Raw genomic sequence first — 16,735 nt, 5'->3', positions numbered from 1 at the left:
ATAGGTGCAGGAGGAGGCCATTCGGCCCTTCGAGCCAGCACCGCCATTCAATGTGATCATGGCTGATCAGTCTGAATCAGTACCCCGTTCCTGCCTTCTCCCCATACCCCCTGACTCCGCTATCCTTAAGAGCTCTATCTAGCTCTCTCTTGAATGCATTCAGAGAATTGGCCTCCACTGCCTTCTGAGGCAGAGAATTCCACAGATTCACAACTCTCTGGGTGAAAAAGTTTTTCCTCATCTCAGTTCTAAATGGCCTACCCCTTATTCTTAAACTGTGGCCCCTGGTTCTGGACTCCCCCAACATTGCGAACATGTTTCCTGCCTCTAACATGTCCAACCCCTTAATAATCTTATACGTTTCGATAACGTGGCACAGTGGTCAGTTTATTGAGTTTAGTTTCTTGTTGCTTTTGTCGCGTGCTAACCAGTGCAGTTCGTTCGATTCGGTTCGGTTCGGTGCAGTTTGGTTAATGCAGATGCTTCATGGCTCCAGTGACCTGGATTTGACCCTGACCCTCACGTGCCGTCAGTGTGGAGTTTGCACGTTCTCCTGTGACTGCAACGGGTTCGCTGCATTCCAAAGATGAACTGGTAGGTTAATTGGCCACTGGAAATATCCCTCAGTGCAGATGGATGGCAGGAGATTGAGAAGGACAGGTGTGTGGTAGATTAAAGGGGGATATGTGTGTGGGTGGGACTGGGGATGTGCTCTGAGAGCCAGCACAGACTCAATGAGCCTCCATCTGTGTCTATAGGAAATGTGAAAATATGAAATAATTCTAGTAGAAATTAGCTTCAGTTTAAGCAGAATAAGTATCTAACCTTTGAAGAACGAAGGCACTTGAATCCAAGCTAACATAATTTCAAATGACGATTAAATGGTTCATGTTATTGAATAGTGAAACTTGTCATGGCATACTTTACACAAGAAGTAAACATTTAAAAAAAATCTTATCCTTTTTGTCTTGTTTGTGTCTTTTTTGAAATGCAGATGACTAGGCTTTTTCAATAATAAGTCCACCATGTTAGATTTGACAACATGTGTGTCCAGTTAGATCTTGCCAGAGTTTGTTTCAGTGTGTCTGAAAGGTGCACGAGACATGCATAGAATAATTTATTTTGGGTGCTGCAAAGGGCCTTGCGTTATGGAGAATGAAACGCTGTCTGCAGAATCAGTCTAATAACTATAGCTGGAGCAGCAGACAATTCGTAGTCGGGTAGGGCTTCATTGGGAAAATTGGGACAAGGAGCTTACTTTGTAAGTGGGGAGTGTAGAATAAAACCCTCTGCCAATTTCAAGAGAGCATTCACGATGTCACTGGCAAAACATTCCCTTGCCTCATTACTTATTTCACAGAGAGAGACGATCAGATTAACATCGTTGCAAATAATATTGCGTTATGGATCGGGATCATCAGAAACCCAAGATAGGCACAAAACGCTGGAGTAACAACTCAGCGGGTCAGGCAGTATCTCTGGTGAAAAGGAATAGATGGCATGAAGGGTCAGAACCTTTCTTCAAACTGTAAAATTAGTGTAAGCTCATTTTTCTCCAGAGATGCTGCCTGACCCGTTGTGTTACTCCAGCACTTTGTGTGTCTCCCTGCAAAGCAAAATTAGTTTAAGCTCATTTTGCTTTGGAGAGACACACAAAGTGCTGGAGTAACACAATGGGTCAGGCAGCATCTCTGGAGAAAAAAAGGATGGGTGATGTTTTGGGTCGGGACCCTTCTCCAGTCTGAACAAGGGTCCCGACCCGAAATGTCAACCATCCTTTTTCTCCAGAGATGCTGCCTGACCCACTGCATTACTCCAGCACTCTGTGTCTATCTGTGGTTAACACCAGCATCTGCAGCTCCTTTCTACACACTGGCCTCGGAGAGAGGAGATTTTAATTCTCTCTGGGATGAAACCAAATCCCGTGGTGCCGGCGAGAACGGACAAGCTAATAACACGTGCCAGACTGCTTCCATTTAAATAATTCAAGACGCAAATTGATGATGAACATTCTACTTGCACAAGGGTTGTCATCAGGATTTTTTAATTAGAATATTTCATGTGGAAAACTGTAGCTATACACTTGAAATGCGCATGTCTCTGGGAAACGTTACAGAGGACAAAATTTGGGCACAGATCTAAACGACGTTGAAGAGAGAAATATTTCCGATATCATTCTTCCATTTTCTCACAAAAAGTACAAAAATAAAATACAAGGAAAGACTTGCATTTACATAGCGACTTTTATGTTCCTTTCGGGAAGTCTCAAAATGCTTTGCGGGAATCTCATTGATGTGGCAGCCCGAGATGGCTTTCTTTATCACTTGACCTCGTGTGAAAGCAAAAAAAAAGGAATGCCAGATTCTAATAACTATTTCTTCTCTTCCGCGCCTGTGTGCGTGTGACGCTGTTTTCAATGCAAAGCACAATAAAGGAGCTTTTGCAGCCGTACGAGTGTTGCTCCAGCAGTTTCCCGTTGAGGAGTGAGGTCGCCAGTCCCTTTGCACTGTGTCCCCCTCGCCATTCATTGCAATAGTTGTCTGCAGCTCGTATCCCACGGGTGTTCGATCCATGCCAGACCAATTTACGAGGCCTGATAATGCAAATCAAAGCAAACATTAAATTGGCTTAAGTGGATCAGAAGGACTTGGGCATATCAGAAACATTTACAAGACAGTCCTCAGGTCACTTCACCTATATACTAAAACTCTCGTTTGTTTGTTTGTTTGTTCCTGAACTACAGCCAAAACGGTACACGATAGCGCGACAATTTTGGCCCACCTTACTCACCGTCATCCCTTTGGTGCTCATGGAAGAAGTTTCATGGAAATCGCTGTTATATTTTTAAAGTTATCCACATTTTAAAGTTTAAATCTATCTCCTAGGGAGGGAGGGAGGGAGGGCGGTGGAGGGATGGAGGGGGGGGGAGGAGGGATGATGAGGGGGGTTGAGGGGGATGGAGTGGGGTGGAGGGAAGGGGGAGAGGGGAGGGGGAGGATGGAGGGAGTGTGGGTGGGGGAGGGGAGGGGGGAGGGATGGGGAGGGAAGGGAGAGGGGAGGAGGGTGGGTGGGAGGGGTGGAGGGAAGGGGAGGGGGCAGGAGGGTGGGAGGGGGAAGGGAGGGGGGAGGGGAGGAGAGTGGGGGAGTAGAGGGTGCTGCACCAATGCAGGAGAGGTTTGGGCCCAACGGGTCCACTTGGTCTAGTTTATACTAGAATTAGAGCAAACAAAAATAGCTGCCAACAGTCACCATATCCATGGACTATCCCAGAGTGGAACATCCTTCCCGACACCACCAGATGTGTACCAACCTTGTCACTCTTCAAGTCACAGCTCGACAACTTGGACATGGATCATCTCACCAAACTTGCCCACATAAAAATCTAAATAACCTTTTTGCAACTAGTCCCCACGCGAGCGAAACCTGCACGAGATAGCCCAGCCGTTGGCGGTTGTGCAGTAGAAAACAGAAACAGAAAGAGACTGATATCAGGAAAACCGCAGATGCCGGATAGCTGAGATAAAATCGGAACACGTCGGAAACACACAGCAGGTCAGGCATCGGTGACGGATCAGGCCTGAGACACTCTATCTAGACTGATTCTGACAGATTGGTCAGGCTGAATGACCTGCACCATACCTGTCTGTGCGCTGCAATGCAGACATTTTGCCCTGTTAACCTCTGGCAAATCTTTCTGAATTTACCACTTGGAAAGTGCCCTCTGACAATAATCATGTTATTTAGGCTTTAGATTTTAGAGAAATAGAGCGGAAATAGGCCCTTCGGCCTACCAAGTCTGCACTAACCAGCGATCACCTGTATCACCTGTACACTAGCGCTACATACTAGGGACAATTTACAGGGTTTTTTTTAAACCAAAGCCAATTAACCTATAAAAGTGTGGCAGACACAAAATGCTGGAGTAACTCAGCAGGTCAGGCAGCATCGCTGGAGAGAAAGAATGGGTGACGTTTCGGGTCGTGACCCTTCTTCAGGCTGAAGGAGGGTCTCGACCGGAAACAATTTAATGCCTTTTTATTAATGCCTTCTCCGGGATCTGGTCATGGCTGGCAAGGCCAGCATTTATTGCTCATCCTTTATTGCTCCTGAGAACAGTGAACCACTTCATGAAATGCACCGGTCCTTTTGCTGAATATCCTCCCACATTGCTGTTAGGCGAGGAGTTCCAGGAATCACACAGGAAGGATTGGTGATGCATTTCAAAGCCAGGATGGTTTGCAATTTGGAGGGGAAACTGCAGACGGAGATGCTTCCATCCACCTGCATCCTTTGCTCTCTTGGCCGATGCAGTCATGAGCATGCGAGGTAATGTTGGAATAGCTGGACGAGTCAGCATAATGCATTTCATACTGGAAGACCCAAATCACAGACTGGGAATCCACCCAAGAGACCCAGCTCGACTGCCACAGACCAGAGACCCACACCACAGATTGGGAACCCGTCAAGATTTCAAGATCAATTTACTGTCACATGTACCAATTAAGGTACAGTGAAATTTGAGTTACCATACAGCCATACTAAGTGAAAAGCAACAAGACACACAGCCGCATAAAGTAAAATTTAACGTAAACATCCACCATAGCGGATTCCACATTCCTCACTGTGATGGAAGGTAATAAAGTTCAACCATCTTCCTCTTTGTTCACCCGCGGTCGGGGCTGTTGAACCATCCGCAGTCGCCGCTGCCGACAGTCCGATGTCCGAACCCCTCGCGTCGGGACGGTTGAAACACTCTCCGCAGCACGGCACTCCCGAGTCGGCCTCTTCTTACCAGAGACCGCGGGCTTCTCGGTGTTAAAGTCGCCAGGCCCTGCGGTTGGAGCTCTCCACAGTCGATTCTCGGCAAAGGATCGCAGCTCCGCAAAGTTAAATTCCGCGCCGCGCCCGCGGCTTGAAGCGCCGGGCCGGTCCCCAGGGAAAGGCCGCCGACTCCTCGATGTTAGGCCGCAGAAGGGGACGGAGATAGTATACGGAGAAAAAAACGCATCTCCGTCGAGGTAAGAGATTGAAAAAAAAGATTTGCCCAATTCCCCCCCATGGGTACTCACCATGAAGCATCAGTCATGACATTCTGACCTCTGAATGAATAAATAGGCACTTTGGGGTTGAAATGTGCTCCCGAACCAGTGAAGAGACTGTTCCAGTTGTAAAAAAGTACTTCACCCTGACAGAGAGGAGAGGTTCACAACATGATTTTACAACAGTATTGGGATAAATACAAATGATATTTCAAGGAGAAAGGCAGAAAGAAAGAATGCAAAGGAGAAATAAACTACCTGAAGTAAGACACACAGGACAAAACAAAATACTGTAGTAATGGAATTTGGTAGATAAAATGTGTAGAAAGGAATTGTAGATGCTGGTTAGTCTGAAGAAGGGCCCCGACCTGAAACATCACTCATCCTGTTTCTCCAGAGATGCCGCCTGACCCGCTGAGTTACTCGAGTACTTTGTGTCTACCTTTGGGTAGAAATGGTTTACAGGGGTGTGGGCCAAACACGGGCAAGTGGGATACTTAGATGGAGCATCTTGGTCGGCATGGACCAATTGGGCCAATGGCCCTGTTTCTGCGCTACATGACTCTATGTCTCAAACTATAATTGGGTGCAAAATTTATAGTGAAATGTCAGAGCAAACCATTCATTTTTAATGTAATATTTCTTTGGAAAACTCTTCTATTTCATGAGCAGGATGTTGATCCAGAATTCATTCTCATCCTAGCACACAGTTCTGATGTCGTTTGGTTTAGTTTATTTAGTCAGTTTAGTTTGGAGGTACAGCGTGGAAACAGGCCCTTCGGCTCATTGTGTCCGCACCAATCAATCATCACCCGTACTCTAGCTCTATGTTATCCCAGTTTTGTATCCTACAAACTAGGGGCAATTTACAGAAGCCAATTAACCTACAACCTGCAAGTCTTTGGAGTGTGGGAGGAAACCAGAGCGCAAGGAGAAAACCCACGCAGCCACGGGGAGAACGTACAAACTCCGTACAGACAGCACTGGTAGTCAGGATCGAACCTGGGTCTCTGGTGCTGTAAGGCAACAACTTTACCGCTGTGCCACACTGATTAACTCCTCATCTACAATGGAGGCAAATTGCATTCATGTAGAATTTACAGCCTTTGGATCTATTTCCTAATGGTATGTAGGTAAAATGGTAACAATTGGAAATACTCAGCAAGTCAGGTTGCATCAGGGGAGAGCCAAAGTAACTTTAATTTGATCATTTTTAATTAGAAAGAGAAAATCTTTGATATCTAATAGAATATAAAGGTGTTTATTCACAAAATGCTGTGTAATGATCCTGATCTGATAAGGGGACTAGAGGTAAAAGAGCCATTAGGAGGCAGTGATCACAACATGATAAGTTTTACTCTGCAAATGGAAAGGCAGAAGGGAAAATCGGAAGTGTCGGTATTACAGTATAGCAAAGGGGATTACAGAGGCATGAGGCAGGAGCTGGCCAAAATTGACTGGAAGGAGGCCCTAGCAGGGAAGACGGTAGAACAGCAATGGCAGGTATTCCTGGGAATAATGCAGAGGTTGCAGGATCAATTTATTCCAAAGAGGTGGAAAGACTCTAAGGGGAGTAAGAGACACCTGTGGCTGACAAGGGAAGTCAGGGACAGCATAAAAATTAAGGAGAGGAAGTATAACATAGCAAAGAAGAGTGGGAAGACAGAGGATTGGGACTCTTTTAAGGAGCAACAAAAGTTAACTAAAAAGGCAATACGGGGAGAAAAGATGAGGTACGAGGGTAAACTAGCCAATAATATAAAGGAGGATAGCAAAAGTTTTTTTAGGTACGTGAAGAGGAAAAAAATAGTCAAGGCAAATGTGGGTCCCTTGAAGACAGAAGCAGGGGAATTTATTATGGGGGACAAAGAAATGGCAGACGAGTTAAACCGTTACTTTGGATCTGTCTTCACTGAGGAAGATACACACAATCTCCCAAATGTTCTAGGGGCCGGAGAACCTAGGGGTGATGGAGGAACTGAAGGAAATCCACATTAGGCAGGAAATGGTTTTGGGTAGACTGATGGGACTGAAGGCTGATAAATCCCCAGGGCCTGATGGTCTGCATCCCAGAGTTCTTAAGGAGGTGGCTCTAGAAATAGTGGAAGCATTGGAGATCATTTTTCAATGTTTTATAGATTCAGGATCAGTTCCTGTGGATTGGAGGATAGCAAATGTTATCCCACTTTTTAAGAAAGGAGGGAGAGAGAAAACGGGTAATTATAGACCAGTTAGTCTGACATCAGTGGTGGGGAAGATGCTGGAGTCAATTATAAAAGACGAAATTGCTGAGCATTTGGATAGCAGTAACGGGATCATTCCGAGTCAGCATGGATTTACGAAGGGGAAATCATGCTTGACAAATCTACTGGAATTTTTTGAGGATGTAACTAGGAAAATTGACAAGGGAGAGTCAGTGGATGTGGTGTACCTCGACTTTCAGAAAGCCTTCGACAAGGTCCCACATAGGAGATTAGTGGGCAAAATTAGGGCACATGGTATTGGGGGTAGGGTACTGACATGGATAGAAAATTGGTTGACAGACAGAAAGCAAAGAGTGGGGATAAATGGGTCCCTTTCGGAATGGCAGGCAGTAACCAGTGGGGTACCGCAAGGTTCGGTGCTGGGACCCCAGCTATTTACGATATACATTAATGACTTAGACGAAGGGATTAAAAGTACCATTAGCAAATTTGCAGATGATACTAAGTTGGGGGGTAGTGTGAATTGTGAGGAAGATGCAATAAGGCTGCAGGGTGACTTGGACAGGTTGTGTGAGTGGGCGGATACATGGCAGATGCAGTTTAATGTAGATAAGTGTGAGGTTATTCACTTTGGAAGTAAGAATAGAAAGGCAGATTATTATCTGAATGGTGTCAAGTTAGGAGGAGGGGGAGTTCAACGAGATCTGGGTGTCCTAGTGCATCAGTCAATGAAAGGAAGCATGCAGGTTCAGCAGGCAGTGAAGAAAGCCAATGGAATGTTGGCCTTCGTAACAAGAGGAGTTGAGTATAGGAGCAAAGAGGTCCTTCTACAGTTGTACCGGGCCCTGGTGAGACCGCACCTGGAGTACTGTGTGCAGTTTTGGTCTCCAAATTTGAGGAAGGATATTCTTGCTATGGAGGGCGTGCAGCGTAGGTTCACTAGATTAATTCCCGGAATGGCGGGACTGTCGTATGTTGAAAGGCTGGAGCGATTGGGCTTGTATACACTGGAATTTAGAAGGATGAGGGGGGATCTTATTGAAACATATAAGATAATTAGGGGATTGGACACATTAGAGGCAGATAACATGTTCCCAATGTTGGGGGAGTCCAGAACAAGGGGCCACAGTTTAAGAATAAGGGGTAGGCCATTTAGAACGGAGATGAGGAAGAACTTTTTCAGTCAGAGGGTGGTGAAGGTGTGGAATTCTCTGCCTCAGAAGGCAGTGGAGGCCAGTTCGTTGGATGCTTTCAAGAGAGAGCTGGATAGAGCTCTTAAGGATAGCGGAGTGAGGGGGTATGGGGAGAAGGCAGGAACGGGGTACTGATTGAGAGTGATCAGCCATGATCGCATTGAATGGCGGTGCTGGCTCGAAGGGCTGAATGGCCTACTCCTGCACCTATTGTCTATTGTCTATTGTCTATTGTCTAACTCAGCAGGTCAGGCAGCATCTCAGGAGAGAAGGAATGGGTGACGTTTCGGGTCGAGACCCTTCTTCAGACTGATGACAGGGGGGCAGAACAAAGGAAGGATATAGGTGGAGACAGGAAGATAGAGGGAGAACTGGTAAGGGGGAGGGGAAGAGAGGGACAGAGGAACTATCTAAAGTTGGAGAAGTCAATGTTCATACCGTTGGGCTGCAAGCTACCCAAGCGAAATATGAGGTGCTGTTCCTCCAATTTCCGGTGGGCCTCACTATGGCACTGGAGGAGGCCCATGACAGAAAGGTCAGACTGGGAGTGGGAGGGGGAGTTGAAGTGCTCAGCCACCGGGAGATCAGGTTGGTTAAGGCGGACTGAGCGAAGGTGTTGAGCGAAACGATCGCCGAGCCTACGTTTGGTTTCGCCGATGTAAAGAAGTTGACATCTAGAGCAGCGGATACAGTAGATGAGGTTGGAGGAGGTGCAGGTGAACCTCTGTCTCACCTGGAAAGACTGTTTAGGTCCTTGGAAGGTGTTTATGGTAACTTGACTGAACATGCAATATTGATGCAATTCTGCTTTGCCTTCTGACATTCAGTTTCACAGAAGTCAAGAGAAATGAATGTTAGAAATGAGGCTCAACATGATGCCCCCACCATGTTGTGTGTTTAGTTCAAGGGACTTGTGGGAAGTGGCCACTCCTACAACTGTTCAGATGCGAGGATAAATGGGGAAGAGAAGTGATAATGGGGAAAGGATGTGATAAAGCGGGATTGTTAAAAGGTATAAGAGTAAACAACAACAGGGGAATGGTAATGGTACAAGTAAAGATGGGTCTGGAGAAGCAAAGAACTGCTGGTGGAACCGAGCTTGTCAGACCCTCCTCAGATGCTGTCTGACCCGCTGAGTTCCTTCAGCAAAGATAGACACAAAATGCTGGAGTAACTCAGTCGGTCAGGCAGCATCTCTGGAGAAAAGGAATGGGGAAGTTTGTTCTTTGCTACAGATTCCAGCATCTGCAGTGTCTTGGGTCCAGAGGTGGTGTAAATGGCAACGGTGGAATCACATTGGTGCAGTCCACATCCCTTGTGTCCACATCCCTCGTGTTACAGGCACTTACCTTGAGGTTTGCCACTGGCACGGACGCCCTCTCCGATCTCCTCACAATGGAAATCAAGTCCTGGGTTCTTGAGGTGAGGAAAGCTCGGAACGTCCCCTGCAGTCCGGCCTCCTGAGCCTCCTGGAAACACTGGAGATCGGCTCCATGGATGCCGGCTATTTCACCCGTGACAGGGGTGTTGAGAGCCACCAGATGAAGCTGAAAGTGCATCACAAATAAGAAGTGAGCCGGATCGAGTCTGAGTTCCCAGCTCTGGTCTTTCTACTGCGGTTTCTAAATGGTGCATTTTCACCAATGTAAGATCTCCTTACTGAGAATATCTTTAAACAGCAAGAAGCCCTATAGTTAGGAGGATCCAGTGCAAATGGTGGCCAATCGGCCCATCAAGCTAATGCTGGCTCGACTTGTCCCACTCCTTTGTTTTTTTCCCAACTGGCGTTTTTTTTCCACACAGTCCCCCCAAAACGTTGTTTTTTATGCAGGTACCCAAAAGTTTTGAAAATTACTATTGAATCTGTCTCCATCATCCTTCTGTACAATCCATTCCAAATCATTGCTACCTGCTAAACCAAAACCCAGGCTTCACAGAGTCATACAATATGGAAACAGGCCCTTCACCACAGCTTGTCCATGACAGCCAAGTTGCCTCATCCGAGCAAGTCCCTATTTGCCTGCATTTGTACCATATCCCTCTAAACAGTTCCTATCCATGAACCTGTCCAAATATATTTTAACGGTTGTAATTGTACCTGTCTCAGCCAAGTCCTCTGGCAGCTCATTCCATAAACCACAACCCTCTGTGAAAAGGAACTGATTAAATGTTTCCTCTCTCACCTTCAACCTATCTCCTCTGTTTCCTGATTCCCCTTTGCTGGGTGATATACTCTTTGCATTCACCCTGTATGAGATCATATACGATTCTATAAGATCACCTCTTAGCCTCCTGCGATCCAAGGAATAAAACACTAGCCTACCCAACCTCTCTCAATTGCTCTAGCCTTCAAGTCCTGGCAACATCCTCATAAATCTCTGCATTCTTTTGCAGCCCAATGACATCCTTCTTATAGTAGGGTGACCAAATCTGAATACAATACTCCACCAGCAGCATCACCAATGTCTTGTACAACTGTAACATACCATTGCAACTTCTCTGCTCAAAATGTGTAGAGGGGAACCGCAGATGCTGGTATATACACCGCAGATAGACACAATGTGCTGGAGTAACTCAGCGGGTCAAGCAACATCTCTGTAGAGAAAGAATGGGTGATGTTTTGGGTCGGGTCTGAAGAAGGGTCCAGATCGAAAGCGTCACCCATCCTTTATCTCCAGAGATGCTGCCTGAGCCTCTGAGTTACTCCAGCACTTTGTGTCTATATTCTATAGTTAATTCACTGACTGATGAAGGTCAATATACCAAAATCCTTATTTACTACCCTATCTCCCTGTTACGGAACTTTCAAGAAACTATCTGCTCTCCTAGATCCCTCTGTTCTACAACACTCTTCAGGGCCCTACCAGTCCCTGTGTAATTCATTTCTAAAAATATCTAATCAAACAAATACATTAACAAAATCACTCAGAGAGAAAAAAAACCCAGCTTGGCTATTAATCTAACAACAATTCTGGGAAGTGGGAAAGAGCTAACAATACGTTTGGTAACAAACGCTATTAATAACATTGTTTATACCGTGAGAAGTTGAATAAGTTTCATATCAATGTGTTTATTTGCTTCAATTAAAATTGTGAATAATTTCAGAAACGTTTATGACACTCAGGGGACTTGTGAAATAAATGCTTAAAAGACGCTCTCTAAATCACTACATTCATTAGTATTCATTTTAATTTAATGTCGGAGGAAAGATATAAAATGCTGGAGTAACTCAATGGGTCAGTCAACAGCCCTGAGGAACATGGATAGGTGATGTTTTGGATTGGGACCCTAGTTCAGAGTGTGGAGGAGATCCTCTTCAAAGTAGGCATACCTTGAGGAGATTTCGCAGTGGGGCAGTCAAAACGTCGAAACAAAGAACTGCAGATGCTGCCTTACCAAGGAAAGACACAAAATGTTGGAGTAACTCAACGGGTCAAACAGTATCTCTGGGATGCTGCCTAGCCCGCTGAGTTACTCCAGCATTTTCCTTGATAAATCAGCACCTGCAGATCTTTAATTTAATGTCGTCCATTTTCAAGACATGTTCAGCTCAGTCCCGTTTAGTTTAATGTTACATTTACAGTGTATGGATACACAATAAGAGAATAACATTTAGTGCAAGGTAAAGCCAGAAAAGTCCGATCAAGGATTAGTCCGGGGGTCACTAGTGAGGTAGGTGATAGTTCAGCAATGCTCTCCAGTTGTGGTGGGATGATAACAGCTGGGAAGAAACTGTCCCTGAATCTGGAGGTGTGCGTTTTCAAACTCCTATGCCTTTTGCCTGATGGGAGAGGGGAGAAGAGGGGAGGAGATGTTGCAACTCAGTTGAGGGAGGAACAACTTACCACTGACCCTCGGTGGACGATGTTACTTGGTATTGGACTGGGAGCGATATCAGCCACTTCAACCTAGTTACAGGAAAAAAAAACATGCATGTGACTGATTAGGGCCCCTTGCTGAAAATAAGGAACCAGACTTTTCCTGCATTGCACCCTCCCAAGGACCTCGTTTAAGAGGTTTTAGAACAAGCGCACAAAAAGTCACAATTATACAAAGCAGTATAAACAACGGAGAGGGGAAAAAAAAGTTACATCAACACTTCACAGACGGCGAGTGTAATTGAAACATATCCCACATCTCTGGCAATTTAATGAAGAAATCTACTTAGAAAGAAAAGAGACATAGGATGAAAGGCTTATCAGGATCGCAAGGTTGGAATTGAGTGAGGGAGCTCATTACTGGGACCATAAGATAAAACCAAACAATTGACTGAACCTTCTCAAGGCAACTTTAACTAAAGTCAAGTCGAGTTTATTGCCATCTGCACACATATGGCAAGGTACAGGTGCAATGGAAATCTTACTTGTAGGAGCATCACAAGCACATTGACTCAGAAAACACATGATACAAGCTGTTGAACTTTAGTAGCTGTTGTACTGCGTTGTGTCTCAACAGTTCATGTAACAGCTCAATGTAACAGTTTTTTTTAGTTTAGATTAAAAAATATATATATTTAGATTTAGAGATACAGCGCAGAAACAGGCCCTTCGGCCCACCGGATCCGCGCCGCCCAGCGATCCCCGCACACTAACACTATCCTACACCCACTAGGGACAATTTTTACATTTGCCCAGCCAATTAACCTACATACCTGCACGTCTTTGGAGTGTGGGAGGAAACCGAAGATCTCGGAGAAAACCCACGTAGGTCACGGGGAGAACGTACAAACTCCGTACAGACGGCACCCGTAGTCAGGATCAAACCTGAGTCTCCGGCGCTACATTCGCTGTAAGGCAGCAACTCTACCGCTGTGCCACCGTGCCATTTGGTTTAGTATAATTTATTGCCACGTGTACCGAGGTACAGTGAAAAGCTTTTGTTGCGTGCATTCCAGTCAGTGGAAAGACTTCACACGATTACATTCAAGTCGTCCACTGTGCACACACACAGGATAAAGGGAATAAAGTGTAGTGGTTTACAAAAAAAGCCACAAAGAGCTGAAGTACCTTATCGGATCCGGCAGCATCTCTGGAGAACATAGAGAGGTGGCACTTTGGGTCAGGACTGATTCTGAGGGTCTCAACCTGAAGCACCACCTATCCATTCCCTCCAGAGATGCTATCTGACCCCTTGAATTACTCCAGCACTTTGTGTCTTTTTTTTTTGTACAGAGAACTGCAATTGTGAATTAAATTTGAATTGAATTGAATAGGTTTATTGGCCAAGTATGTACACATACGAGGAATGTGCCTTGGTGCTCCGCACGCAAGTAACAACACGAACATACAGTAAACAATTAGGAACAAAGCATAAAACATTAAAACATTAAGGATAAAACATTATGGTTTCAACATGTGAATGAAATACAATACCAGAGCAAATGCAGGCTACAGACTTTTGGTTATTGAGTAGAGATACTACTAACGGAAAAAAAGCTGTTTTTATGTCTGGCTGTGGCGGCTTTGACAATCTGGAGTCGCCTTCCAGAGGGAAGTGATATCTCCTTCATACTTGTGATGGGGAATTAGGTTTTACTGTATTCATTAAATTCAATAAATTAATAGCCCCAATCCTAGTGCAAAAAAGCCCAAATTCATTAATGCAACCAAAGACAGTCCACGGTTCACGTCGAGGTTAGTGTTGTGGCAGTTGAGGTTAGTGTTTGAGGTTGACCATTCGGTTGCCTATTGGCTTCCCCTTTTAACTACCACACACGGTGGGGGAAATGAAACAAGTTGACACTGACAGATTTTACTTGTGGAAAATGGCTCACCTGACTCATTTACTGCTTAAAGGTCAGATGATTATACGGACATTTATAGAACGATCAATGCTATCTATAGCTGGAGTGTCGCGTACTTACTGGGACTGCAGGTTCATCAGAAGCTATGCCAGGAAAGAAGTCTTCAAGCTGTCAGGGAGACCAGAAATATATTAAAGAGATGTGTCCAAATACAGTGACAAGACTTAGCTGATTTTATTTTCGCTGCACAATTGCAAGTCATGGTGAGTACATTTGTTACATCACCGGGTCACATAGACACCACCCAACACATCATGTTAATCAATCTCCCCCCACATTGTATCTTTATCTACCCTTCATGCTGCCTTGGGAAAGTAGTCAACGTAACCAATGACCTCCCACTCCCGAGTCCATCCCTCGTCTCCCCTCTTCCATAAGGTAGAAGATACAGAAGCTTGAAAGCATGTCCCACTAGATTCAAGGACAGCTTCTTCCCGCTGTTATCCGACCCGAGAACATTCCACAAGCCACGGGATGTATTCCCAGCCCTTGTTGTGCACCTTTGCACCTTTTCTATCTGCACCATATTTTAGTTTCGGTTAGTTTATTTTATTTTGGTTTAGAGATACAGCGTGGAAACAAGCCCTTCGGCCCACCGAGTCCGCACTGACCAACAATCACCCGGATACTCGTTCTATCCCATAGACCAGGGACAATTTATGAAGCCAATTAACCTTCAAGCCTGCACGTCTGGCCACAAACCTATACATTACCTATAAACTAAATATTTTTCAATTAACCATTGAATCATATTCCACACCCTTTCTACCATTAGCTTCCAGGTAAGAATAACGTGCGATGTAAAAGGTATCTCATTTCATCTTTTTATTAATATCCCAGTAATTTTTTGTCTTTTATTTCCTGTCCCTCTTGTCAGTGAAACTACTTTCAATTTATTTATTATATCATTCTAGAAACAAATTATTTTCCATGATGCAGCCATTATTTACTTGAGTAGTCCTTGATGGTATTTAAGTACATTCTTTCTTAATTATTATTTGTGGAATTGTGCTAAGCAGTATATCGTTAATATGTACGTATATAATTTGATGGCATTTTAATGGTTTAATAAAATATTCCCTCAATCTTTTATCAGAATTTTGATAACAAAGATAATTATACACAGATGACTAATGTGACAACTGGTTTGGTTTAGAGATACAACGCGGAAACAGGCCCTTCGGCCCACCAAGTCCGCACCGACCAGCAACCCCCACACATTAACACTATCCTACACACACTAGGGACAATTTACATCTAAACCAAGCCAATTAGCATACAAAGCTGTACATCTTTGGAGTGTGGGAGGAAACCGAAGATCTCGGAGAAAACCCACACGGTCACAGGGAGAATGTACAAACTTTGTACAGACAGCGCCCGTAGTCAGGATCGATCCCGGGTCTCTGGCGTTGTAAGCGCTGTAAGACAGCACCCTTACCCTACCATGCCACCCTACCATGTTCTGACTACAAGTGCCAATGTTATGATTAAAGTCCAGAAGGTGCTATACAAAAATGCAGGTCTACCTGTTCTTGGTGTAGTTTTTGTGGACATAAAGGTACTCACACAAAGCTTGCTCCAGCCATTCAGCAGTCGAATGAAGACTTTACTGCCTTCTGTTACATAGACCAGGGATCCCTCTGGTATCATGGAAGCAGCCTTCAGCATCAGTTCAACATTTTTAAATACATGGCTCTGTTACAGCAAAGAACACATTAGGATGACTCTGGAGCACCACTGGCAGAGCTGTCAACATTGCAGAAAGATTGATCACGAGTGGATTTTTGTTTGCACCAAAGTGAAGACAAGGGGCAGGCTTTGTTTTGAGGATCGTATGATTTTCGTTGTTTTCCAATATTCCCTCCTCTCCTGAAAATATTGGCTCCTGGCAGTGCTCACATCCATGGACGGTTGGCACTCCCCAAGAGATTGGCCAAGTGGCCTATCCTCCAGTATCAATACTTCACAGTGAATGGATGCTGTGATGTGGGGGGGAGGCATCAACTCTGCCTGGTCCATCACAGTGTCATCTCTCCATCTCATTCTCTGCCTCCAGCAGGGCTTGTCAACATGCCACCAGAACGGAAAGTTTCAGAGAGCAAGCTGCGAAGGTGATCGACTTACATTCTGGGTCTCCAAAGCCTTCCCACCGTCCAGAGGACACATGCCAGGAGCACAATGGCACACTCTCAACTTACCTGCTTGCTACATCTCTAACAGTGGTGGCCAAGAACAGTGACAACTGTCAGAGTAAAGCAGCCTGATGAGCTTGCAATCCCAGTCCATGAATATTCCAGCACCCCACCGCCTGCCACAGTCTGTGCCAACCACAAAGTGCATTGGACCCAGGCTACTCTGACATTACTCCCCCACCCCGCTCAAACCCATCAACTCAACAAGACAGAAGGGTCCCGACCCGAAACATCAGCCATCCTTTTTCTCCAGAGATGCCGCCTGACCCGCTGAGTTACTCCAGCACTTTGTCTCATGGATGTT

General features: G+C 45.2%; 1 protein-coding gene across 1 annotated transcript in view; it reads right to left on the bottom strand.

Annotated features, from left to right (window-relative positions):
* Nucleotides 1-2,034: 2,034 nt before the first annotated feature.
* The window catches only part of LOC144607516 (uncharacterized), an 88,479-nt gene continuing 73,778 nt past the window's right edge, over nt 2,035-16,735 (bottom strand). The window contains exons 23-28 of the mRNA XM_078424412.1: nt 15,806-15,934; nt 14,300-14,347; nt 12,282-12,344; nt 9,786-9,983; nt 5,070-5,185; nt 2,035-2,593 (exon numbers count right to left, since the gene is read on the bottom strand). Of these exons, the coding sequence (XP_078280538.1) occupies nt 2,365-2,593; nt 5,070-5,185; nt 9,786-9,983; nt 12,282-12,344; nt 14,300-14,347; nt 15,806-15,934 (783 nt within the window). The 3' untranslated portion in view covers nt 2,035-2,364. The remainder of the gene's footprint in view (nt 2,594-5,069; nt 5,186-9,785; nt 9,984-12,281; nt 12,345-14,299; nt 14,348-15,805; nt 15,935-16,735) is intronic.

This window comes from Rhinoraja longicauda, chromosome 29, assembly GCF_053455715.1.
Source record: "Rhinoraja longicauda isolate Sanriku21f chromosome 29, sRhiLon1.1, whole genome shotgun sequence".
NCBI lineage: Eukaryota > Metazoa > Chordata > Chondrichthyes > Rajiformes > Arhynchobatidae > Rhinoraja > Rhinoraja longicauda.
This window is presented reverse-complemented; position numbering and strand designations above follow the sequence as displayed.